The 27,755-nt window shown below is 41.2% G+C and overlaps 1 protein-coding gene across 2 annotated transcripts in view; it reads right to left on the reverse strand.

Annotated features, from left to right (window-relative positions):
* Positions 1–312: 312 nt before the first annotated feature.
* The window catches only part of mpped2a (metallophosphoesterase domain containing 2a), an 80,175-nt gene continuing 52,732 nt past the window's right edge, over positions 313–27,755 (reverse strand). For both annotated transcript variants that reach the window (XM_085357822.1, XM_085357830.1), the window contains 3 exons: positions 4,348–4,463; positions 1,847–1,960; positions 313–575 (listed from right to left, as the gene is read on the reverse strand). In XM_085357822.1, the coding sequence (XP_085213948.1) occupies positions 457–575; positions 1,847–1,960; positions 4,348–4,463 (349 nt within the window). In that variant the 3' untranslated portion in view covers positions 313–456. The remainder of the gene's footprint in view (positions 576–1,846; positions 1,961–4,347; positions 4,464–27,755) is intronic.

Genomic DNA, 27,755 nt, shown 5'->3' on the forward strand with positions numbered 1-27,755 from the left:
TCGACCCTACACAGTCAAAATCAGGACAAAAGAAAGTTTCTTCAGGGATTATCTTTGCTTTGTCAAAGCCGTTTCTCATATCGAACAAAGCTGGAAAGCATTCTGGAGGAAAACGGGCCCTGATATCTCCAACTGTTCTGACTGTGTGCAGATGAACAACAACAAGAATAAAAAAAACAGACCGGGACTGCTGGCACAAGCTCAAAAACAAAACAAAACAGAAAACCTAAATAAAAAGCAATGGTATTCTCCTTTAACACTCCCACACACGCTCCCACCCCCACCCTGTCTTTAAATCCTCTCCGTCTCACAACAGGTTGGAGAAGATTCAAAGTTGCCAAAGAACCACTTATAACTTTATTTTTTTATTTTTTATTTTTTTTAAACTTGACATATTTTTTGAAAAGAAATTGTTTTTCCAGCCCTTGACCCTCCCCGCCCCCCCATCCTCTGATCTCAGGAGCTGGAAGGGTTGGGCAGGTCGAACACGATAGGGGGGTTGGTGGGCTGGAAGCTGACGGTGCAGGTTGAAGCGTTGATGAATGTCGTGTAGCCGTCTGTCATGATCCCGTACCCTGGGGAGGCGGGAAGGGGAAAATGAGTGCCAGAAATAGGTAACATTCGATCATGTAACAGAGTTTGTAATACACTGTTTTTACCAAATCAGTCCTTTGTTCACTCAATATACCAATTTCACACACTCAGTTTAGCAATTTGTATGCTTGAATTTACTTTGAGTGTTTCCATGAATTCACAAGGTTCATTTTTCAGCTTTATTCTACTTCTCATCTTGCCACTAATTGCTGTGAACTGTTTGATTTGGGTACAGTTAATATGCAGCGGTTAAACACTTTAGACCACACACATACACACGTGGTCAGAATACGCTGCAGGTTCTTTGCATGTTGCATCAAACAGCAAGACGTTAGCAGCAGATCCTTTAAGTCCTATAAGCTGCGAGTGAGACCGGCAGTGGATCAGGCTTGTTCAAGCACATCCCTCCAGCTATGCCTGCTTTTTTGCTGTGTTACTTCCTTGGACCACAGGCAGCTCGTGCTCACTAATGCTGTGGGGGAGCACCACACAAGCATCAGTGTTTGGGAGATGAAGTTCTGTGACCCACTGCTCCTGCAACCAAAACCTAGACTGCAGTAAGTGATTGTTTAATATGTCACAGCACTTGGCCCGTGGGGTTGGTATGAGTCAATCAACGTTACTTATTGTGTTCTCAGTTAACTGATCATTCGCATTGCCAAGGAAGTTATGTGATTAGTTCTGTTTGGTTTTTGGTCAAGTGGAAATCACAGTAGCTCATTTGTGCTTGTTTGTGTATTTGTCTTCACACAATGAAGGACTTTGGCTATTCAACCAACACAGCTGCATGTGTGCGCAGTTCTCCACAAAACAACAGCACAACAGCCAACTGGCTGCAGGTCTTCACCCTGAAAAGCTTCACCTTGTAGACTATGGTCTGCAAAAAGCGCTAATGTGTTTGTATTGTGTGTTCCCTGGCACCAAAATAGACCAACAGAAAAAAATAGTGGTTATTAAATAAGTAAATGATTACTGTCCAAATTATTATTTTTTTTCCTGAAATTCATGGGCCCTGAATCTGTGCATCCCTAGAAAGGTAAGAAACATTAGATTCATCTTCCTTTGTCTTGACACATTTTAAAATCAACAGAGCACAATTTGTTGATTGTGAGCATGTGCACGTGTGTAAAAGATCCTTTTTCTACACTTGCACTTGCCAAAGGCCACCTCCCCATCATGCAATCAGAACGTATTCTCCTCTGAGGTCCCCAGAGTCAAGGACAGTTAACAGTTTGGGTTTTATTCCCAGTACCTTCGTGTATGCCTCCAAAGGCATGAAGCTTGGGTCGCACCCTTTTCTGGACCGTGTTGAGCAGCTCTACACAGCCAACCCGCTGTAGCTCCTTAGGAACCCAGTCTCGGAAACCTGCAGAAAGATTTCACAGCTGTCAAAACAGTCCTGGTGTTACTGTCTTTGCTTCCATTTGATCAAAACAACTGTTACCTGTAACACATCACCTTAAAATAAGCAGCAGAAAGATGTAAGTTAGCATTAATGACGTGAAACCCCAACAAGAACAGCTGAAAAACAAAATGTCTCAAGCGTGAATGTAAATGTGGAAACAAACAAAAAACACAATCACCACCAACATACATGTGCGCACACACATATCACTCAGTACTATTAACTGGACGACTCCATATGGCCAACACTAAGCTCTACAGTAAAAATATCTGTGAATATACGTATATCTCCATCTATCATGTTCTGAACATACAATGGGTTTTTATGTTGAGCAGATTCATGCTGACATTAGCAGCCATTTATCACGAGTGCTGAGATAGTCTCCATGCACAAGGTCAAATAAACTTTCCCTTATAGTTTGAATTACTTGAGTCAGCAGTTCAGAGCATTATGACTACTACAGGTCAAATCGGGAGTGGACCTTTTTCCCCCCAAAACTTTTTCAGCAGATATTAAAATTTCGGTGAATCACTACCAATTCACGCACAGCTTTTATTAACTCAAACTACCAGTTGAGGCTCACTTTTGGCACTGTTTGACCACAATAGAGAAGTCTTATTTCAGAAGAATTATGTAATAGCAGAAATAAAACAACTGTTCATTTACTGGGTTCATATCTGAATTTCATAGCTTTAAAATGTGTCTGATGAATTAGGGCTGTGCGATATGACCCAAAATTCATATCTCGATATTTTTTAGCTGCATGGCGATATAAGATATATATCTCGATTTTTTTTTTTAAAGCCATAAGTTAAGAACAAAAAGAGAGTTCTTAGTCACACTGTGTCCCAGATGTCACACGGGCACTTTTATTTACATACAGCGTAGATGTACATGAAGAAATTACTCAAAAATAAATTATCAGCATTTATTAAATAATCATGGTCCATAAATAAAAGAAAACAATGTTGTTTTTGTGCATAACAAAAAGCTCACAATTGTGCAGTCAAAATGTAAACTAGAAGACGCTGAGCATAATAACAAAGACAGATTTCACAGCTGCACCACGTCTCTGAACAGGTGCCATTTGTGGTCCTTATACACACACAGTACGGTAATATTACGTTGAAGCACAGTACGTATCACTCCGCGAGGCTCCTCCCCGGTAGCCGTAATCCTCCGACAATCCATCAAGCGGTGCAGCTCCGTAGCTTAGCAAAGTCATATTAAAACATTTTTTGACAGATTGCTGAGCGCTGTGTACCACATAAAATCGGTTCGCGGTCAGTAAGCACAACCAGAATTCATACATATTGCGCACTGTCGATTTTTGAGAAAATGAAAGGATTTTAGGCCGTGCAGCCCTTCCGGGCTGCATGTCGTTAGCGCGGTTAGCTCGCTAACACGTTGACGCCGTCCAGCCCCACACATGGTAACTCGCTAACGGAGATTTTCCGCTTTCATCTTGTCATTGCCTGCAGGTGAAGCTATGGGGGAGGGGGAGTTGTGTTCAGTGAAGGAGAGGCGAGGCCGAGTAACGTTGCGTAGAGACAAAAGTGGACGAAAGAGAGGCAAACCTGCGGCTCCACAAGTATAATTATAACGTAACATAGACTATATCGATATAAACGATATTGTCACATCTTATATCTCGTATGAAAATATATCGATATTTTTAAAAAACTCGATATATCGCCCAGCCCTATGATGAATCCATATTTTTTCTCCACACTTGTGCAACACCCCTCTTTTCCCATCTCATTGTTTTGGATCTTCCATCTTTGGAGAATCATCCTAAATTTTCATCTTAAGCTGCCCCCTTCCTCCAGTGCTGCTTTCCTATCCTACGGTCTCTCTCCAGTTGTTCGCAGCATCTGTCACACTGCTGTGAAATCGAGTTTCCATGCAATCAAACAGCCACAGTGGCTGCCGCAACAACAGCAGCAGCAGCAACCCTCCGTAGGCGAGAGGAAAGGAAATCACTCAATAAAGCCAGATGGAAAGCACAAGGAGAAAAACACAAAAAACAACACAAACACATAGCAAAAAACAACAAAAAACAAAAACAGGACCCAAACAACCAGAAGGAAAACTAATATATATATATTCACTTTGTTTTTCATGAAGTCAAACACAAACATTGAATTATGAAGCATGTCGGAGTGTTCACTTTAGTTACTGTTGGATTTAGATGGAAACAACATTGATTATAATGTAAGACATGCGGAGATCTGCTCAAAGACGACCTACTGTCAAGCCACCAGTGACTTCACATGCATTTTGAAGAAAGAGCCCCGACTTCATTAGAAACTGCAATGCAGGGGCTGTGATTGGTTAATTGGACTCACCGAGTGGAGGTCCGTGGGTCATCAGGATGTCGATGCCCTCGGGGATGAGGTTCCATTTATCCAGCAGAGACTGTCCTCGAGGCAGGTTGAACCCCCATCCGTTAAACCACGGAGTCCTGCAGAGGCAGAGGGGAAGAGATCATATTAACATCACTCGGGAGAGCAACTGCACCATGATTACGCAAAGCAAAGATGATATCAGAAGGCAATAAATACCACAAAATGTATGCACCTCTGTGCAACATTACCAAGTCAGTGTAGCAGATAAATGGCTGTTTAATAAAAGCACATCTCATCTTGTGTCCCGGTTTATTCCACTGACTAATATATTATGTAAATGCTACATTTTAACCAGTTAAAAACCAAACCAAAGATTAGAAAAAGGTAACATAGTAGTAATAACAACTGGCAAAAAGGCTCATACAACGATAATGCAAACTTAAGTCTAAAATGTTTCCAAACTACAGAATAGGATAGGGTTTTTCTTATAAGACGACTCCAGGAAGTTGTGCAACACATAACTACAGTTCAATTTGTCCCATTAAGGCCTCAATCACATAGGCCTATAGACTGGTCGGCGCCCCTAGCAATGACTGGTCGCTAGGCAAAAACTGAAGAGTCCAAAGAGTGAGACCATTTGCCTTCAAAGTAAAAGTTTCCCCTTTTGAAATGTGGTGGTTTCAGCAGTGAGACACCAGTTTTGCTGTTTACTAGGGGTGCAACGATACACAAAATTCACGGTTCGGTTCGATACTTTGGTGTCACGGTTCGATATTTTTTCGATACAAAAAAAAATGTTCATGCCTTTTTAATTTGTCATTTATTAAATTTTCACGGCACATTCTGCACCACATCTCTGTGCGTTCATCATTTGTTTGAAGCCAGCTCACCTCCTGCAACTACTTTTCCGAGAATACGTGCTTCTTTTGTGGTTCGGACTCCTGACATTTCTTTGGAGGTGGAGGAACATCACAGTAATTGCTTAAAGGAGCTTCTTCGACATCTTTAAGAGTTCTAAACAAATGTCTGACCTCCTCCTGAAAATCTTATGTACGCAAACACGCGTTGCAACTTCTTATCTTGTGCGCGTTTTTTATTTTGACAGCGAATGCGCACCTGCAGACCACTTATGTGCAGCCCTGGTTATTTAGCTCGTCATATTGCAGCCACAGAAATTCTTTTGTCCATGAAACCATAAAGCTGCACTTTCTTTTTGCCTTATAGTCTGATTTGTCATTACGTTTTGTGGTAAGCTTTTCTTTGGCTGTCACTTCTTCACCCTGACCTGTCTTATTTGGCTCAGCAGAACTAAAATATATATCCTGCTGCTTTTACACACGCACTCACATAATGCTCAGCGATTCTCTGCGCGATCAACCTCTCACATGTTTAAGCTTGCTGCAGGAGATTTCACTTGTCATGTTTGCATAGTAAGCTATCGATTGATAAGACGATGTCAGAGGAATTGGTGTGCAAATTATCATCACTCACCAATCAGTGCTGTCGCTCTCTATACACAGTTTGCGCGATTGCAAAGTGAAAGCAAAAAACAAGCGCAAATTCAAACGCGATTTCAATATGTCACATATTGACAGTGGCTCACCGATGCCAATGACATAATTACCCAGCTACATTTCCGAAAGAATGCAAAAGCATTGACATATATGTTTCCTTCCTACAATAGGCCGACGGGCAGGGCAGAGATAGATTTCAAATTCAAATTCAAATTCAAATTTTTATTTGTCACGTACACAGTCATACACAGTACGATATGCAGTGAAATGCTTAGACAACTGCTCGTGACCTAAAGAAAAAAAAAGGAAAGGGCTATGAATAAGATAGGAAATAAATATGAAAAATTAAAAAGTGTAAATTTAACTAGGAAGGAATAAAATATAAGAATATAAAATATAAAGAATGAAATAACTGTACAACACAAATTAGAATGAAGGGTAAATTTAACTGGGAAAGAATAAGATAAAATATATAAATTAAAGTTAAAAATAAAATTACTGTACAACAAAATACACAATACACAGTATAGAACTATATAAGAATGTATGAAGAAATATAAATAAATAAATATATATATACACACACACACAATTTTTGGATTTTGGTAGCCCGACTGGAAAAATCGCTAGCCCCGGGACGTCGGGCTAGCGATTTTGCGAACCCTGTATCTGATTGAGGAATCACTCATCTTTGGAAAAGAGAGTTTATTACAGAGAAATGGCTCTTTCCAAAATACTTCTTCTGGGCTATATTCTCAGCAGCATATTAAACATATCAGGTCCCCATAAGGAGAATCATGTGCTAACGGCTGTCTAAATGACTCGGTAAAGTTTGTAGCATGCGTGCTTGTTGTTTTTGTCTGCTTCCACTTGTCTTTGCACTAGGATGATGTCGGCGTAAATGTGCAGTCATATTCGTTGTGTTCCCACTAGTGCTGTCAGCATAAATCTCGTTGAAATGACGTTAACGCCACAACACGGCAAATCTCCGTTAACGAGTTACCGCGGACCACCCCGTGCATGGGGCTGGACGGCCAACACGTTAATGAGCTAACTGCGCTAACACACTAGCTCCCACGCATGTAATTGAGCATTGCGTGGCACATCCAACATACTGTTTTACTTTAGTCCATGACTCGCAGGGTCATACGTCACATGAAAACCAAAATAGTTCCAAACGCCAGATCTGAATGAGGGTGGGGGAGGTTCAATTTGCCATGTTGCAAGGAGAGCTTAACTTCTGTCTCGCTAGCTTGCCCTGCGCTCAGTGAATCTGCGTTCGACTACTCCGCCTAGGCTGCACTGTCGAGCGCAGATCCACTGAGCGCTCAACACAGACAGCATCGTCAGAAGGAAAGCTGATAAAATAAATTAAAAATTTTGTATTGTTCGATACATATGCGTACCGAACTGAAAGCACTGTATCGAACGGTTCAATATCGATATTGTTGCACCCCTACTGTTTACCCGTGAACATGGGAGTGATTAGTTTGGAGGACTGGAGAAGCTTTAAATTCAAAGGGTCACAATCGTTGATTTGTTCATGTTAGAAGCCAAAATAAATGACTGACTGTGCAGGCCTGGTAGGAGGAAGAAAAAAAAAGTGAATTTCTAAACAGCAGGGATCCACATCACATGTCAACCCCCACTCCCTCTGCTTCCTTTCTACAGATTGATTGACAGCAGCCGGGCCACCTCCAGCAGCCTGGATGGGAGTCTGCCTCTCTGGGGTGACAGGCAGCATCTCAGCCTTCCCCAGCAGACACAAAGAGCCTCGATCTGGCTGAGTGGGAATGAGGAATAGATGGATGGATTGGATGGATGGATGGAGGGGGTAGAAACAGATGAAGAAATAAAGTGAACTGCACAGGGGTTAGATATAGAAGCAGAGCTGTGGAAACCAAAGGGAGAAACAGAAATCGAGGAGAGGCTGGTTGATAAATTGAGCCTTCATTTATCACAATAGTGGTAATAGCTGAAGAAGGCTGACAACACAGGAAAGGAAGATAGATTATCATCACATAATACCTCAGTATATAAGCTGACCTACTGCTAGAAACCCAGAAAGAAAGAAAAAATCTTTTGATTTTAATTTTAGGGTTTTAGTTCAGTGCAGCAGAGTCACTGATGAAAAGATGACACCATTCCCAGGTTACTTTGGGACAGACTGCAGAGTTTAGACCAGCTTCCTGTCACTTAGCAGTGGTGCTGGGTATGGCATTTGACCGAGGGGAAATCAGGGCTCCACAAACATCAATAGGCTTTGTTACAGTGAAAGATGGACGCTCCAGCGCAGATCAATACCTACTGTTCCAGAGGAGGGCCAAGAGGGGCTAAACAGAGCTAGCACAGACTTGAGATGTGTAAAACATAAGATCACAATCCCCCCGGATCATTCTAAAACACAACTGAGCAACAAAACTACACTGCTGAAAATAAGAGCCTTAAAAAAAAAAAATCCTATTAATTCACTGTGGTGAGAGAAACAAGCATTATAATGCAGTCTAAGCTCCAGCTCAACCTGTTTGTTGTATCGAGTGTTCTTATGTGCTTGGAAAGAAAAAAAAAAAGAAAAGCCAGTGGCGGCGGCAGAAGCTTGCTCTTTGATTTGCTCACTCAATCGTTGCCTCGTTCTCTCGCTCAGTGGAGAGCTGAGAAATGAGGTTAAAAATGAAATGTGAGGAGTGCGCAGGGGAGTGAAGGCCACAGACTGAACTGATTAATTAGAACTAATCACACAAATCGGAGCTAATGGAAGTCTAATGGATTACTGGGAAGACTCGCCACTTCTCCGATGGAAACAGTGCTGCCGCTGCGGTGTGGACAAACTTAGAAAGCTGGTGAATCAGAGCAGAGCTGGCCTGGTCGGCTTGCTGCACACAGAACGCACCAGCAGAGCATTTGTCTGCCTCAGGTTTTGACTAATAGCGACAAGGCCAAACTTTGAAAAATAGCCAGACACATTGGTCCCCCCCCCTCCCCCCTCCAGTAAAATAAATCATGGTTTCTTGCAGCAGAAATAAATAAACATCTGGACCCTTGATTTTGCTCTGTGTTTCACATGTTTTCTCTCACATAAACACATTCATCTGAGAGATGAAACATAACTCCCGACATGAGCTGTGGATCCAGAGCCAAACTGAAAGGTCCTGACTGAATGCAGTACTGGCTGCTACAGATCGACACCACAATGCCCCCATTGTCGGCTGTCTGCCTATGAAATATACCTTCTATGCAAGTGCATTTGTTAACCTCTGCCAAGATTAATGACATCCCAGTCGCATAAAGGAGAGACTGTTTCCTGCGTGGCTGTGACACAGGTTTTATTATACTGTACTGTTGAGTGTATGTGTGCGTGTGTAGTGGGCAGAGTGCGCATCCAAGAAGCTTCCGAGTAGGATGTGAGCAAACAAAATGTACTGCTACCAGTCTCCTTCCTGACTGCATATATGCAGGCCAATGCATGTGTATGTGTGTACATTCTGAGCCCAGTCTTGCCTTGACACTCGCCATCTGGAGAGCGTCACCGTGGCAACAAAGGAGAAGCGTCTGGAGGCAAGCGCAGTGGGAAGTAAAACACAGCCACAGAAATAGAAGCAGAAGTAAAAGAAAAGGAGAAGGAAGTGAGGAAGGATGTGCAAACACCGCAAAGATGGGAGAGAAAGTGGAGGAGTAGTTGTGCAGATAACGTGGAGAGTGAATGAAAAAGTTCACCTGTCAGATGTTGTCAGGTTGCTTTTGTGCAAACTTGGGAAAAGCGAGTGTTTAAGTTCAGCGGGAGGATAATCAAACGTCACGAAATCATCAGGAAAGGTGAACCGTCTTTAACTCGAACACCACTGGTTTCAAACACCAACACGCAAAACAAAAAGAAACGCTGCATTAAATGCACAAGAAATGGGTAACCATAGTAACAGGAACATTAACCGACCCCCCCCCCCCCCCCCCCCAACCCCCAAGGGAATCAAACAGTGCCAATGGGTTAAAAATCTGCAGCCTTAGCTGGCAGTAAGAGGTAAACCAGACAGAAGCCATTTAGCCCTCGTGTGCAGAACGCCAATATTCAATTAGGCCGGTGGACATCATTAGGACGGCAGCACGGAGCCTCTATGGGCGTGACACCACTCTTAACCCCCTGTACTCCCCCGAGCTGTTCTTTCTGGGTCCTGTGATAAGCTACAGGACCCCCCCCCCCCCACACACACACAAAAACACAATGCTTGATTCTTCTCATTACATCTTTTATTCTGACTCCTCCCTTCCTAAATGGATCATTTTAAGCATTTTCCTTCTCACCACATCTCATCGGATCAGCTGTTTTTAATGGTAAATGGTAAATGGTCTGTATTTGTATAGCGCTTTACACTATACACAATCATCCACCCATTCACACACTGGTGATGGCAAGCTACAGTGCAGCCACAGCCGCCCTGGGGTGCACTGACAGAGGTAATGGTAAAGGTCCACATTATTCAGTAACATCATGATGAGCCAACACGTGTTGTTGGTGTTTATGTTAATAGTTTGAAATAAACTGTGATTTTGTGACAGTACAGCTGATATCAGACTTTCAGTGATTATCACCATTACAAAAAAGTATTAATTAACAGATAAGTGATCAGGTTAGTGCGGTAAGCTTATTTGTTAGCGTCCTGTAAACAAGAAACATCATGCGCTCAGGGGAGGAGATTAGAGAAACACGACACTAGGGCTGGGCTATATCATCCCGTTCACGGTAATACCGGTGTAATTTTGGGCAACGATAGGAAAATGAAATATCGCGATAGAATATGGGTAAAACGCGCATGCGCAGTGCCTATGTTTACATACGCACATGGCGGCGACGCAGAATGAGAAGAGCGAAAGCGGATTGTTAAATGAAACGGATGAACCAGAATTGGTTTGTAAAAATGCTGCAACTTCGGTGGTGTGGAACTGGTTTGGCATTTGTCCGTCAGATACACAACAAAGCACTATTTTTGGTAGAGCATGCTAGCGGGCCGTCTTTATTACCGTGTTGTTTGGAAAATACGGCACACTTAAAATCAATCCTTTGATTTTTCTGAAAGTCAACAGTGCCCCTTATAATCCCGTGTGCCTTATGTATGAATTCTGGTTGTGTTTACTGACCTCGAAACGATTTTATGTCGTACACGGCGCTCGAAAATCTGTCAAATGTTTATGTTTGACTTTGCTAAGCTACGAAGCCGAAGTAGGCAGGAGCCTCGCGGAGTGATACGTACTGTGCTTCAACATAATATTATGGTATTGTGTGTGTATAACCTCTTTTTAAGTTTTGTGGATATCATACATGGTTATGCTGAGGATATGTCGGCCAATTTCCACTGGAAATGCCTTTTGGTTAAACTGTCAGCAAGGAATTTGCATTGTTACGTTTTTATATAACTTTAGTGCACAAAATGCAAAAAACAGCTGCTTGTTTAAGTGAAAATACATTGATGGGTTTTTTTGCACTAATAAAGTTGTGGAGTTGTAAAGTATTTTGTCTAGTGTCAATTATATCGTCAGTTATATCGTTATCGCAAATTTTCAAATGTATATCGTGATAAATATTTTTGGTCATATCGCCCTGCTCTACACGACACCCTCTTGTTGATTTCTGTGCCGTGTTTACACATAACCTGGTTTCTAATCTGCTTCCATGACAAAAAATGTACAGACAGCAAGAAGAAGGGAAAAAAAAAGACTCTATTGAAGGAGAGAACAAGTCACAGTAAGGGGAGCCAAAAGAAGTCTCAATCGTTCGGTTTTCATATCAGACAAAAACTGTACCTAAAGAACCAATCACTGCTAGTCCATATTTGAATGTGCACCTTCTGTTTTAACCAAAGACATCTACTCAGGTTTTTGATCTTACAACACTTATCTTATAGCAGCATGTTGACTAACTGACACTGTTGCTCGACACCAGCTTCTTTTCTTACGGATGAGCTTCTTTGTTTAGTGCAGTCTAACATATTTTTTGGCCTTCATAATATAGATCACAAAGAATAATGCAGTAAGATGACTGTAAATCCACCCAGTCTAAACTAAGGTCAAACTCTTCCATTATGTTCCTAAATCTCACACACACACACACACACACACACACACACACACACACACACACACCTGCATTTACCGTGTGCAAAGAGATTGTTTACCAAACACAGTACAGACTCACAGCCACTTCTTGTCATATCTCACTCGACATACATCTGAGTCGGCGCTACAGACCTAACAACAAACATGATGATGCTTGAAACATTAGGCAAACACTGACACTGTGCTACTGTATCACTACACCTTGTTTATTCTTTGAGCTCAAAGACCGAACAAAGACTGGCTCCTCACACACTGCATCAGGCCCTAAAAGGCTTTGGTGCACCTGTTTTATGTTCATACCAAGTGTTCATTTGTAATCTAAGGACAACAAATGATGATAAGCACCTATCATTTTTATATATTTCCTGTGTACAAGACAAGCCAACACACCAATGGATTTATCAACGAGAAGGGCAGCTAGCCGCCATAAACAACATTAAAAACTGGTCACTTTGAGACCGCAAAAATTCTAACCTGATTCTATGTTTCTTTACCTAATTATATGGAAATCTGGCCAGTATTTATTGCTAGGTAGACCGATCAATGGCTGCCATCTCATATACATGAGCATCCACTAACATTTGTTTTAAAAAACACACAAACACTGACATAAAGAGACTTCTGATGTCAGAAGCAAAGGACATGCTTCTTTTTAGTTGGCATTTGCATTCAGCACTCACAGAAAGTCTCACAAGCAGAAATAGACAATCATTTGTGAAAGCAGAGAAGTAGGAAACTGACCAGCATGCAATGAAGCTGCAAACAAAATCAAGTTTAAGGGGCTCAGATTAAGTTATTGCCTGTTATCACACTCTTTCTGAGCAACACTGCCAAAATCACAGGTGAAAATACTGCAAACTCTCAATGTATCGAACAGTATTGTCCCCTTTTCTAAAATCAGGTCAGTGTGTGACCGTACCCATGTTACCCAGTAACCAAGAGTGTGTTTCATTTAGAGGATTTCTGCTTCTTTTCCATACTTAATAAGGGCTTGACACTCAACTAGACCCCTAAGGAATGTTCCAGCAGGATGAAAAATTGTGCATACACGTGTGCGTGTTTTGGTCATGTTGAGAGCAGAGATAAGCTCGAAACATGTCACAGGTAAAGTATGATACTCTGGCTAAAAGCAGGAGCACAGCTGCACACTGGGATATCAGCTGGGTGCTGAACACAAAACAGGGACCAACAAGGTGCCTGTGACCAGCTCAGAGATAACAGCAGAAACAAGGAGGGAGAGTTAAGAGTGTGTGTGCAAGTCCAGCGATCCATCGTGTCTGACCTCTGAGTCAGAGCAGCCCTGGGGTCAGCAGGGGGAGGGGTCTAATTGATCAACCTGTCAGAACCAATGAGGAGGGCCATGTTAATGGGACTTTTATAAGCCCCGCGGGACGCACCGCCTGACACTGAAAGCCGTATGAGTATGTGCAAAGCAGAGTTCATTCCCTGTGTGTGTGCGTGTGTGTGTGTGTGTGTGCACAATCCCAGAGCCCAGGTAGCCTTATTAAAAGGAGCCAAGTGGAGACTGGCTGGGTTTTGACAAATGGCCTCTCAACACCAAGGCCACCTTTGCAAACTTTGGGGACAAGGTAGAAGGCGAAGTCACAAGGGTGAAGGGGCCATGTTGTTGTGTGTGTGTGTGTGTGTGTGTGTGTGTGTGTGTGTGTGTGTGTGTGTGAGTGTGTGTGTGAGAGAGAGAGTGGGAGAGTGTGTGCGTGTTTGAGCTCTGCTCCAGCACTAATAACCTGTGCCTGGTGACTGATGGAGTGTGGAATGGATTAATCTTGCTGCAGTCATGCTGCCAAACACAGAGGCGCTAAGGGTTAGCCACCAGACTTAGCTCACTTAGGAAAGGCTATAACCATGGGGACCGGCTGTTTTATACACACACACACACACACACACACACACACACACACTGTCTCCCAGGGGTTCGTCTCCACACCGAGATGCAGCCAGCTGCAGTTTGACCTGCGGGCTGCTAATGTAAAACAAGCACTGCAGACACCTCACAGCAAACACAGCTGCTCTTGACGACCCGGCAGCTCCCAGCACGAGAAACAGAGGAAAAGAAACGGCAAAGGGCCAGTGCCCAACGATGTAACAGGAAATCAAATAAGAGTAGAGAGGGTCAGAGTGTATCCCCTGCCATTATTACATCTAAGAGACTTCCTCAATAAACACCTAACACCCCCCCGCCTCGCTCTGCAGCACAAACTCACAGCCTAACAGCAGCCGTAGGTACAATGGATTAGCACAGAAATCAAAGACTCCACAGACTCCACTAACTGAACCTGAAAGTGCCCGTCTATGAAAATACATGCAATGCATCTGTGTGTCTGTGTGTGTATATGTTGTCTGTTTTGCCAAGAACTGAATGTAGAATGTGGAAAGCTGTGGCTTTTATGTAAGAACTAGTCATTAAGTTGTTAATATAATGGAACCAAGAGTGCTAAAACGATTTACATCCAACCCACAGAAAAATGGTGACTTACAACTATTCAACAAAAATAGAAAAACAAAATCAAAACACAATTTGCCTTTTTTTTGCTGGTATAAACGCCTCAGACACTTCTGACTTCTGTATTTTGATTACAATGTAAGAAGGCTTGTGCCTTAATTTTAAAAAGACCGTATCAATGTTTTTTAGTAAACCTAAAACAACCGTGGCTGCAGTAAAAGTCTGCTTGGGTGCACAAGAATTAATTAATGTTGAGGAATTTAAATATTTGGGAGTGCTACTAGACTCTAAATTATCCTTTAAAAAACACATTAAAAAGTAGTAAAAACTGTAAATGTTAATATACAGAACTTTAGACATATCCGCACATCATTAACAGACACAGCAGCGATTACATTCCTGCGTTCTATGATACTGGCTCATATTGAATATTGTATTACAAGTTGGTCCTATACGAGCTCTGCTGCTACTGGGCCAATTGAAGTATGCTACAAAAGAGCATTGAAAATATTAGATAAAAAACCTTTTTCATATCACCATTGTCAAATTTTAGAAAAATACAAGTTTTTGAATTTTACTAATTTCAAATTATTTAAATCTGCCTGTCAAAGCTATACATGGTCTGGCGCCTCCACCAATGAGTGATTTTATTAAACAAAAGTCTAGCAGTGTTGCCGGGTCTCGACTGACTCGAGCCACTGTTAGAGGTGATTGTGAAATGGCATTCAGGCGGACCACCTTTTCACAGAATGCTCTGTCATATCAGGGTGTAAGCTTCTGGAATAGTCTTCCACTGTCAGTGAGGGAAAGTACAAGTCTACCCATCTTTAAGAGTCACTTAAAAGGGCGGCTGAGGGACACACAAACATGTAATCATGTTTAATAATCATGTTTTATATTGGACGGGAAAAAGAGTTAGTGTATTACAAAAAGGGAACAACTGTTAGTTCAATGGGTGAACACAATATCACGACGGTCAGGGCATGTACAATATTGGGGTTTGTGCAATATAATTGATGTGTTTCCGTTATTGTTATCTATACTGTCCTCTGTGTCCACTCTCCTTGTCATTGTTTGTTCTAGTATAATGTGATCACTGTTTTTGTCCTTGTCACATGACCTGTAAATAGTGTCTCTGTATGTTTTTACTAACTTGTGTTTAACACCAACCTGCCAGAGGGTCTGCAGATGGAAATTAGCCCAAGGCTATAATCTGGCATATTTACATTTGTTAAAATGTTCATTAATATGTATTGCCCCTCTTTCTAAAAATAAATAAATAAAATAAATAAGTATAATCAAAAACACCAATTCTGGTTCCCAAAACACCAATTCTGCACAAACAATACACTGTAGGACAATTGTATCAATAATGCATTACACTGCATTATGGTAAATTAACCAATCATTTTTTGTCCCACTCTAACCATAGATCGACCTCAGTGTCAGTATTAACTGGTGTGGCACTGGGTGATAATTCTGCCCCAATATTAGGGGTGAAACAGACACATCTCTCTCTCTCTCTCTCTCTCTTTTTTTTTTTATCTCAAAAACGGAGAAAATGTCCACCGTAGTTTACTTGATTTTCAGACTGATAATCAAAATAAAATGAAAAATGGCAAAAACTATTTTTTTAATTTCGCCTTAAAAATGCTTATTAACTGATTGTTAAACTGTTGTAAAATAACTTAATAATCATTTTTGCTTCAGTTTTAACATTTTCTACATTTCTTTTCAGATTTATTAATCTTACCAATTTCCTTTCAAGTCCAGTTCACAGGACCAGTTTCTACTCAGCGTTACTCTTCTGAGGCATGAATGCAAACATGTTTGTTAGTTGTAGTGACTTTGTTTTCTAGACCATCATTTGCCTTCATTGGTCCCACTGAAGTTTAATGTAACAATGCAGTAAAGTTACATTTCCAACAGATCTCAACTTAAATCTGTTTTGGTGCCTGTGAAATGCTTATTACAAGGCTTTGTGTGAAGCAGCTGTAGTAGCAAGATGAGAAAAGGTATAAGAGCTGCTTGCGGACAGCTCAGGTGGGGTTGGAGTGAGCAGTTAGGTGTTATGGGAACATAGACACGACTACATGGAACACGGAGTCCAAACACTTTGAAATATGGATCCGCCAGGAAGGAAGGCTGGTCTGAGAAACTGTAGCCCAGACTAATAAAGAGAGGGAATCTGGGTCCTATTCAGAGGCTGTATGGGAGCTGGGGGCAGGGGCCAAGACCCATTCAACCTTCCCTGAGACACAGGGACAAGGGTCCATTACCCTCCTCCAGCCCCGGCCTCACCGAACTTGATCCTGGAGAACAATGTATGAAGGGGGGGAGGGGCGGCGGGAGGGAAAGGAGTAAGGGGAGAGGATAATATCTCTGGGAAATTAGTGAGTTTTCTTCTGTGACAATAACTGACAGGCAAGGTTTCATTACCCAGCTCTGCTCCAAGGACCATGGCTGCAGCGTTTTTTCTACGCATTTCAAAACGGGACAAGGTGAAAATGGAATGAATGCACGCAGTCGCACAGGTGTGTCTTTCAGACAATTACAAAGTCTTACTGCTTTTCTTCCTCGGCACAAAGACGACAGCTCCGGGTCTACAAGTTAATTGAAAAAAAAGAACTGAAAAAGCTGTTTTGAACAGTTGAACTTTCATTTCTGACATACAATACTGACAGCAGATAAGACATGAAAGGAAATTATTAAAGACAGCCATTGTGCGTTTTGGCCTCTGCCAGTTGTTGTACCAATTCAGGCCTAAAGCTGAAGGTCTGCTGCACATCAGACATGAACAGAATTTAAACAGAGTCAAAGAATAATGAAAAATAAATTGAGTTGTCTGACATGGAAAAGTTATAACTTAAGAAGAATTTGGACTTCAAATCCTTGTTTCTTTATGAAAAAGACACACGGTGTTCAAAATAAATCACTTTTCAAAACGTCAGGTCTGTATTATCTGCCCAGGTCCCTGTGCATTCTTTTACTAGGCACTTTGCAATGCTAGTTTTTATGCCCTGCATTTAAGGACACTTTTCTGAATGGCCTCTACCTTTACGGAAGCTTCACGGTCAGGGTAATGTCAGATTCTGGTGACTGACGTCAAGTGCCACTTCAAAGTGAATTTTTTCTTCTTCTTTTTGTCCCCTACTCCAACCATCTTCACTAATTTCTAAGCTCAAAAGTTAATGGTGACTGCTACTCGACCTGTACATACAACTAGGGCTGGGCGATATTATACCGTTCACGGTAATACTGATACAATGTTAGGCAACAATAAATAAATTAAATATCGCGATAGAATATGGGTAAAGCGGGCATGTGCAGTGTCTTTGTTTTCATACGCACATGGCCGAAAAAGCATGGTGGCAACGGAGAATAAGAAGGGGAAAAGCGGATTGTTGAGTGAAACGGATGAACCAGAATTGGTTTGTAAAAAATGGTGCAACTTCAGTGATGTGGAACTGGTTTGGTGTTTGTCTGTCAGATACCCACCAAAGCACATTTTTTTGTAGAACATGCAAGCGGGCCGTTGTTATTGCCATATTTGTTGGACTAAGGTGCTCGTAAAATGGCAGTAATCTGGGTCCAAAACTCCATCCACTTAGGGTCCCAAAGTTAAACGAACACTGCGGCATCACTGAGTTAAAAACTGTCTAAATTCTTTCATCTTTAATAAAACGATCAGCATTGCCACTTTACCAGGTGTAACAATTAAGTTTAATATCCAGGCATCCATGAAAACAGAATTTATTACATTTAACAGAGTTAGAAGTTAGCAAGAAGTTAGCGGAAGTTAGCTTGTTAATTTCACTAGTTACCTAAGCATGATATACCATGTTCTGTTCTGAGATTACTGAAAAAATTTAAACATACAGCTCTGCTATCACTTCCAACATAAATGAAGACAGAAAACTAAACAGCAGTGATGTTTGTAGGGTTACTGAAGTTAGGCTAGCTGGTATGTAATGATGTGCTACGTGACCGCTAGCGACACAGCTATGTTAGCTTAACATAAACAGTGAAGCTGCAGGATGAACGCTAACACTTTTCCACTCAATAAAAGTTAACGCGAGAGTTCCTGATGGTTAGAGACAAATGCAATCGCATGGCAGGATGCTGTAAACGAACCAAACTTCAGTCAGGAGAACAACTGAGATAATTCATCCACAATACGAGGTTATTGTTAATACACTGCAACAACATGGGAATAGAGCAGAAGTGTGAGTTGAATAAAGTTTGATTTATCTGACTGCTTTGTTTTGCTTAATGTACCTTATAATCCCGTGCACCTTACGGTCCGAAAAATACGTATTTGACTTTTTTATTTGGCACACTGCAGTTTAATGTTGCAAAGCACCTCTTTTTAACTTTATTGGATATTATACATGGTTATGCTCAGGATATGTCAGCCCATTTCTACTGGAAATCTTTTTTGGTTAAACTGTCAGCAAGAAATTTGCATTTGCACTGTTAAATTTTTATATAGCTTTAATGCACATAAAAAACAGCTGCTTGTTTAACCCTCTGGGCTTGTTCAAAATCACTACCCTTTCAGCTTGTTCGTGGCCAAAAGTGGCCACCAAAAGATTAGGTCTGTAATTTTTATTATTTTTATGGGGTTTTTTTGCCATTTTTTCTGCATAAAGCTTTTGACTAACTTCAGTTCTTTTCAAAAATATAAAATAGTTATTACTTTTTAAATTTTTAGCGCTTTAAACACCAGTTTGTCCACTGCACTAGCTGGAAGACAACCCCAAATCTCGCAATTTTATATAATTGCATTGCTACTGAAATTTCTTGTATTATTAATAGTAGAGTCTGGGACATGTAATTGATTCACATCAACATTGATTATAATGCATTGTTATTTTTGTGCAGGGAGAGCAAAAACATAAAAACTCCCTCTCAGCTTGTTCGTGGCCAAAAATGGCCACCCCTTGTTTACGTTTACAAAATGCTATAAAATTCATATATATTAAGAAAAAATTCAAATTCAGAATTTTAACCCTTTAAATACCAGTTAGATCACATAATCCTAGGAACTCATAAATGGAAAAAATCATAAAACTCCGATTTTTTTCCAAATAAAACATGCCATCTGATTTATTTTCTAACCATGGTAAAGGTTAGATGTATAGCAATAATTAACAGTATCAATGAGTTTTATGCATCTTTGTTCTTTTGTACAGTGACAGAAAAACAAGAAAACTCCCTCTCAGCTTGTTTGTGGCCAAAAATGGCCACCCCCTGTATATGTTTACAAAATACTATAAAACTAATATATATTAAAACATTTTTCTACTTTCATTGACTTGATTTTTTAAATTAGCACCAGTCCTAGTCATGAAAACCAAAATAATTCAAATTCAGATATTATACCCTTTGAATATAAGTCAGATTATGTACTATCATAGTAAAAATAGTAATAAAGTATAGTAATAGTAATAAAGTTCACATTTTTTAGCATATGAATGATGAAACCTAATATTTCTTTTTATCATCATGGCAGGTCAGTAACAGTAACAATGATTTATTTTTACTTTTTTTTTTTTAGGGGGGGGGGGGGTTGTGAATGAATGGCCACAAAGAAAATCACAAATGGTGTGTTAGTGGCCAGAAAGGCAATTTAATGACCATATAACCACTGAAATGACCAATAAAATGATCAAAATTTATATTCCAGTGTGTGCCTCTGTGTGCATCCTTATTAGCAGCAAGATGTACTAACCACAGTAGAGTGGTTTTTGTAGGCACACTTTCTACACCTGGAGCAAGGGGCTGCTGTTCCAATCCAGGAGGTGCACCTTTTGCACCTTCTTCTCATTTTGTTGGTGGGGTGTGGGTCACACTCTGGTTCAGACTACTGTATCGTGAGATCAATGGCAGAAGTGGCTGAGAATTAAGGAGAAGAGTGTCTTGCAGTTGTTGAGGTCACCAGCATGTGTCCCAGCTCTCCCAGGATCACTCTTCATTTGTAAGTTGTAGAGGACTCCCCCACTTCAGTGAAGTTGTTTCCGGCGGGACAAAGGCATTGTATCCCAAGACATCCAGGAGATTGGAGAAAAGAGCCATCAGCCATCAGTTAGTTTTCCTCCTACAACTCGAGGTGCCAACACGCTCTAAGTTATCCAAGCAATATTTGTGCCTATTGTAGTTCAGGATTGCTTCTTGCAGGATTGCTCCTTTATTCCCCATCACTGACTGGTTCCTTGTGTGTTGCTGTCAAAAGAAGCACATTCCCACGTTGCTTTGGCATGTGGGATATCGCCGTGGTAGTTTTGGTGAAGCCAAAGACAGACAACAAAATCTTCCTCTGTTGCAACTGGAGGAGCTGGGGAGGAAGCTCTGGGTTGTTGCCCCTGTGCCAGTTTTCATCTGAGGGGTTCCTCTGCCAAGGTGACCGAAGGAAAGACGTTGTCCTTGGAGCTCCTCCGTCAGTTGGAGTCTGAACCCCTTTCCCTTTTTTACTTCCTGAGAACTTCCAGTGTTGTCATCCAACATGCTATGTATTGCTTTATTCTGGTTTAGGCTCACATCTCCACTTCATCTATAATCCTCCAATCCTCAAACCTTCGCCTCCCGTGCAGGTTTGTAAGGGTGCACAGCAGATCGGTCTCAGAAAGTGCTCCTATGTTCTTTTCCATCAGCTGCTCGGCCTCCACCTCCATGCCCCCAACCCTAATCCTACCCAAAGAAGAGGATTCAGGCACTGGCTAGTACTCAACATCAGTGGTGATGCAGTCAGCCTCTTTGGAGATTGTCCCCTCATTTTCTGGAGAGGAAGTTTCTTCATCTTGGGCAGATGTCTTTTCTTCAAGGGGAGAGGACTGCTGCTGTCCTTGCTCTCTGACCAGATCATATAGGCAGTGCTTGAAGCAGTGATGACCTTCTTGCTATATCGCTAGAATAAATGATCTGGAAGCTGTTAGGCTTACTTACAGCAGTAGCACTGTCTGCACCTGCATAAACTCCAGGACACGTTTACAAACAGTGTTTGTTGTTGTTTGCGCTGCAGGTTTGAACTCTGCAAAATGTCCTGTGATTGGGTTTTGTTTTTTTTTCTAGAGTTAATATTTTGGTTGTGGTATCTTTTTATGAAAAATACAAGAGTAAAAGTGCTTTTAACATGTGCTTCAAAGCTAAATTTGACTGGGAACCTCAAAGCTCAATAGCCTGCATCCACAGAAATTCACTGCAGCCTATGTAATGTTTGATGCGTCATTATTTATTCCAGTCTATCAACATGTTTGTGCTGCAATGTCATGCACAAACACAAACTATTAGATCCTTAAGATCAAACCTATGTCAAAATTGTTTCATTATATTGGTCCATTGGAGTGTGGTAAGCCATCAAAGGCTGCTACTAGAAACTCGGAATATTACATGAAATTGCTTGCTTGGCCAAAAATGGGTAAATGATGTAATTTGGACCCACTAACAAAACGGAAAAGGATAAGTAACATATATAGGTCAGTTCCACACAGCAGTCAGTTAAACTTTAAACATTTCAGATCACCTTTATCAAATATGCTACGGTTAAAAATCCTGTAAATGGAGAAATGCCAAGGGGGTGGACGCTAATTAATTCTTTTTTTTAAATCTTCATTTAACATGATGATAATCTAGTTTATGATCAAATTACCCGCTTTGATTATTTTTGCTATTTGTTTGTCCCATAGGGTAGAATGAGACTCAGAGACTAATGGGAAAGAAGGAAGCACATTTTCACACAGTCCTGTCAAAAGGCCTGGAGCAAAACCTGCCTTGTCGTGACATGACAGGCCGACCAGTATTTGCTGCAGAAGTTAAAGGCCAAGGGAGGAGGACGAGGGATGGTGTTAAAGGCAACAGGAAGGGGCACGAGGTCAAGCCGGTGCAGATACATGGCACTCTGTCTGCAGCTATTGTCTCGACCTTACAACGAGTGGATGTTACCAAGGGCACAGAAACATAGCGGCAACAATAGGCACCGGAAAGCACACAAACTGGCATTGTTACTCTCATGGGTTTGTATACAGAGAGCCAGAACAGAGACAAAATAAAACACAAGGCTGAAAAGGGCAGCCAGTGCAACGGAGCGTAGGAGTTATGCAGATGCACCCATAAAATATAAACCGCAAAATAGCAAGTTTGTGTAAATACAGACTTTTTGGGGGACAAATCCTATTTATTAGATATCTAGATATCAGGGAGCAGGTAAACTTCCTTGGAAAACATTTTTGATATTTGATTAATAAGTAACCTATCAAGCAAAACTGGGAAGATTTTCTGCTTTAAACTTAAAAATTACTGGTTACAACTCGATAGGCAGCCCACTGACCTCAGAGCCACTAAGGCTACGTCCACACTAATGCATTTTTGTTTCAAAAAGGCATTGTTTTCTCTCCGTTTTGGCCTCCCGTCTACACTGAGATGGCGTTTTCGCTGAAGGAAAAAGCAGCGTTTTGTAAACGGTGCTTTTGCGTCGCAGTGTGGACAGTGAAAACTGAGACTTTTTGAAAATGATGACACATTTTAGTCATGTGATGCAGTCAAGTGACCAATTAAACTAAGATAGCGGAGGGTATTATACAGCAGTTGTTTTGTTTGCTCTCAATTTTGACAGCCCTATTAAAGATTAATATCAGTTTGTACATGCTCCAGATAGCTTTTCTTCAAATTCTTTAATTCTCACTCGCTTTTGCAACTTTGTACTTTTGTGTTACTCACAGCAACAACTCCACTTCATTGTTAGTCCATTTAAAAAACTCGGTGCTTTTCCTCGACCCATTGCTGCGACGTTTCAAAGAGCCGGAAAGTGAATAAACAGCAGACAGAAATGAGGCAGGTCAAATCGTCGTGCATTTTACACATGCGCAGTACTGGAACGTAAGCGTTTCCGGCTGTTTCAATGTGGATGCACAACTCTGTGAAAACAACTGAAAACGATAGCGTGAATGCGGAGCGTTTTCACATGAAAACGCCGTTTTCAAATCTATTGTGTGGACGTAGCCTAAATTCTGCCACTAATTTAGCAAATACTCCACCTTAATTTAACTTCTCCTTCCATTATTACTTGTTTGCCTGACCCTGATAACTAAACAGAGGTCACACTTTTCTCACCTTTTTATTTACGACATTACATCCTTGTTGACACCTGTGTGTTCCTACCACCACCATTGGGGGTCTAAATTCAGCAAGTGGAGATAAGCAGAGTCCTGTCCTTGCTACTGAAGCTGTGCAGAGGTCAGCAGGAAGGAAGGGAAGTGAATGCGGGACAAAGTGAATGCTATCACAGCCGAGCAGAGACCAGTCGGTAGGCTGCCCTTCTGTTTACAGAGCTGTCGTTACTGCTGTGATTGATGGCTCACTACAGACAATCCACATCGCCCTCATGGGCCACACGGTGGGAGACCAAATGGGAAAAGCCAAAGTGTGTGAAAGAGTGAAATAACAAATTTGATGAATTTTATTCTTTCATTTTTTTGTATGTTAAAATTAGCTAACGATATTACATTTGCGTGTCTAGTGAGGCCAGCTTTAATTATCTATATATCACTTTAAGAATAATTTCCTAATTGAATCCTAAACTTTTAAAAATAAATTAAAAAAGAAAATACATAAAAATGTTTACACAGTAATCCAAAAAATTAGATGGCTAAAATTATATGGACAGTGGAATATTAATTTCATCTAATAAGAATTAGAGGAAGTGGGAAGTCACCATAAAAAGCTCATGGGCTAAATTTAGATTAAAGCCAGTTCCTTAGGTCAAGGCCATAGGAATAAGAGGATTAACCTAGCATGTTTCTGATGGTGGGAGATCAGGGAGAAGTTCATCCCAAATGTGTTTGATGTGGTTCAGGTCAGTATCTGTGCAAGCCAGTAAACTGTTTTATTTTTATGGCATTTTTTTATTTATGGGCCTAGCTTTGTGTTCAAACACGAAAGAGGCTTTAAAAAACAGCCTCAACAAAAATGGAAGCACTATTGTCTAAAATATCGTTGTTCGTGTAAGTGGAAATTTTCCCTCAACTGGAACTACGCACACAAAAAAGCACTTTCAGAGTCGCCCACTATGGCGCCCCCTTGTGCATAAATAAGTTACTGAAAGTCGTTTCTTTAGCACTAAGAAACCCAAACAAATTAAAACCAACTCCATTTCAAAAAGTGAGTAGATTTTTGTCCAGACACCAGAACTTAGCTTAATTATCTTTAGTGAGAAGACTGAGGTGTAATCTTCACACACTAATGTGAACTTTCATACAAAGGACCGAACCTGATGGTGGTGTACTTTTAGAGACTAGCTACTGTGAAAAAGTAACATACTGGCTGAGCCTTTGCTTCATCCTTTCACATTTCGCTCCATCTTAAATGATTCATGTTTTCTTTCCTTTACAACTTGCAAGAAAACTCAGTGCACCTTTTTTCACTCTATCAAAAACCTTGCAGCACTTAGCATCTGCAGGGCCGTGTCCAGACTTGTTGTCATTGATGGTATTTATTATTTATTTCAGCTTTTTATGGCTGTTGAATTCAGCTGCGCTGCCACTTAGATTTGTGACCTTTCACACCAAGCTCTGCAGACAATAATGGCAAGGACAGTAAGGTACACTTTGAGCTGAAGTCTATGCTCAGGTGGGAAAAAAATAAGACACTGTGGTAAAAAGTGCAGCTAATGCAGGTCTGCCACTCCTCGGGCCTCGGCAGCTGGGGACACAGGGTTTCCTCTGCTTTTCAAATATTTATCCCCTCATAGCGCGAGGCACAGCATGGGACAGAAAACAAGATGGAGTCCTGCTGGGCCCAGGAACTGCCACTGTACACACACATATACACCAGGACAAACACGGCAGCGAAAAAACAAACAGATGGGCAGATCCGGACACATACATGCACCCAGTTTTTAACCAGGATTACAGCGCTGATAATGATGGCAGCTGCTATGAAGTAGCAGCCAGTTCTGTCGTATGAACAGGTAGCCCGAGGTCGCGTTCAGGGGGTGACCAGAGGACCGTCTGCTGACAGATTGCCTTTATTCCCTTGCCGGTTGTTGAGCCATCTCGGGCTTCCATCCAGGCAATTCTGATTGCATTTTATAGCCTTGAGCAGCCTCCTCATGTTATGTATCCCTCATCATGTATTAGACATCTGGGCTCTTCTAGTCACTTCTATGCTCCCTGCTGTGCTGGATCGTTTGATTAAGCCTGCATCGCCTGTAATCAGACTCAGAACTTCTTCCAACCTCTACCCCATATCTCCAGACCTGCTTCCCAACTTCCTGACCCCAACAAAAGGAATAACAAATGAAACCACTGCAGCAGGTCCCTTCTAGTCTGAGAGGTTAGAGGTTTGATATCTAAGAAAACTGCCACCATGACTTTTTATCCCCAACATGTTTTGTGTCTAGTGTATCAGATAGAAATTCTTTAAATCTAATATTTCTGTTCAAATGTTAATCTTATTTACAGGTTACAAAAAAAGGAAGATATTGATCTGGTTATTTTGTCAGTGTGAACATGTAATGGAAAGCCTTTTGCTCTTTACACTGTCCTCCTTCAGAATGCATAAAACGTTTCTGATTTTTTTATGTCTTTTATTATACGTAAATTCCACATTATTGATATTGTTTGTTTGTTTTTTTTATAGCAAGCAAGAAGTAATGAATTAACACTTCTTGAGCTATTTCTCCTTTTTACTGCAAAACATCTGTCAAGTTTTTTAAAAGTTTTTTTTATTTTAACACTGCCCCCCCCCCCCCTCAAAAAAAAGAAAAAGATTTTGATTGATCTTTAAAACTCAACTTTGAAAGCTCGACCCACGACTGTTGACGCTTGGAAAATCTTCTCATCCAGAGTTATCTCCTGGAAGAGGCAATAATTGGTTTTAACTTTGTGTATTTGTGTCTTTTCTTTGCTGTCCCTATGCCTTGTTTGCTAATGTTTGCTTTGCTACTGCAGTTTACAGTTGTGCTGTATATGTCTGTACCCCCCCAACCCCGTTTTAAATCAATAAAATGTTGATCACAAAAAAAAAACTCAACTTTGGCAGACTGCTTGCTGGGGGAATCACTTATCTTTTAACACACCGGGAGTCAAATTGTGTTATTCATTTGCATTTTCTAACCTGTTAAACTGTGAGCCTCATGGAACCCATTTATTACCGCATCCTCACCTGCCCCATCGCTAAGCTATTTATTATCAAGGTGACTAACCCGCACAGCCATTAGCTGCAGTGCTATTCATATCCTGTTAGTTAGTGAAGGTATGCTGTTAATGGGCGACGTGCCATTAATTCTGCAGGTACAAAGAGACGTGACCCCATTTCAGAAAGCCATGGTGAGCTGGGTGCGGTGCCATCACATGACCGCCGTGTGGTTAACGGGCCTCACAGGGGAAACAGACTAACAGTGTGTTTACACAGTGGCATCTCTGAGCTGGTATTAATAATAGAGCCACTTAGCATTCAGAGGCACTGGTCTCAGCCACGCTGTTTGTTTCACAGGTCATTAAATTTATGCCGCAGCCCTAATGTTCATTACAGCAGCAAGCTGGCCAGGGGTCTGTAACACTCGCTCACTGTCTTTAATCCCCCGCTGTATCCCCAACACTGGCTCTCTTTTCATCCCTCACCCCTTCTCGCTGCATTTGCTTGACAACAATCTCTCCCTGGTTTAATTAAAAAGACACTGCCAATGCTTCCAGGTTTCCTGTCTTTCTTTCTTATTCTGACCGTATCTTTAAACCTCTGACTGCAGGGCTAAAAGAACAATTTTAAATAAATGCCTCAACAAATATTTTAGTGTAGAATAAAGGTTTATGTTTTAGAAAAACTGCACCCTACAGTGAAGCAATTCTTCTACCTGTGCTGCTGTGAACTGTGCCAGTTTCACCTTGGTAGCCAAAACTGACAAGGAGAAGGTGAGCCCCGCTCACGCTTAACTGCTGCTAATTCCACTTCCACTGTGAACAAGCCAAAGTCACTGTGTAGCAAGCTAGCTGAGACTGGAGGTCAAAATGAAAGACAAAATCCAACACACATTGTGAAAAGTCATTAGGGACTAACAGACATGATGGAACTGGGAAAAGATGGGAATTTTTAGTAACTAACACAAAAACATGAAGAAATTACTTTCCCCCCCCTCCTTCAGCCAAATAATTTATTCTTATGTTTTTGCTCATTACTCTCATATTCCTACTGTCAAAATATAACAATTAACATATCACATCTCCCACATCGTTTGTTAACATACGTGTTTAGTCCTTTTACAAAGCCACCACTGAGAGTGTTCTAACCTATTGCATATGCATCTGGTACACTAGCTGCACAGTGGCTCAGAGGAA

Source organism: Diplotaxodon limnothrissa, linkage group LG1, assembly GCF_057381915.1.
Source record: "Diplotaxodon limnothrissa isolate DT_005_m linkage group LG1, D_limnothrissa_male_GT1.1, whole genome shotgun sequence".
NCBI classification, from domain to species: Eukaryota; Metazoa; Chordata; class Actinopteri; order Cichliformes; family Cichlidae; genus Diplotaxodon; species Diplotaxodon limnothrissa.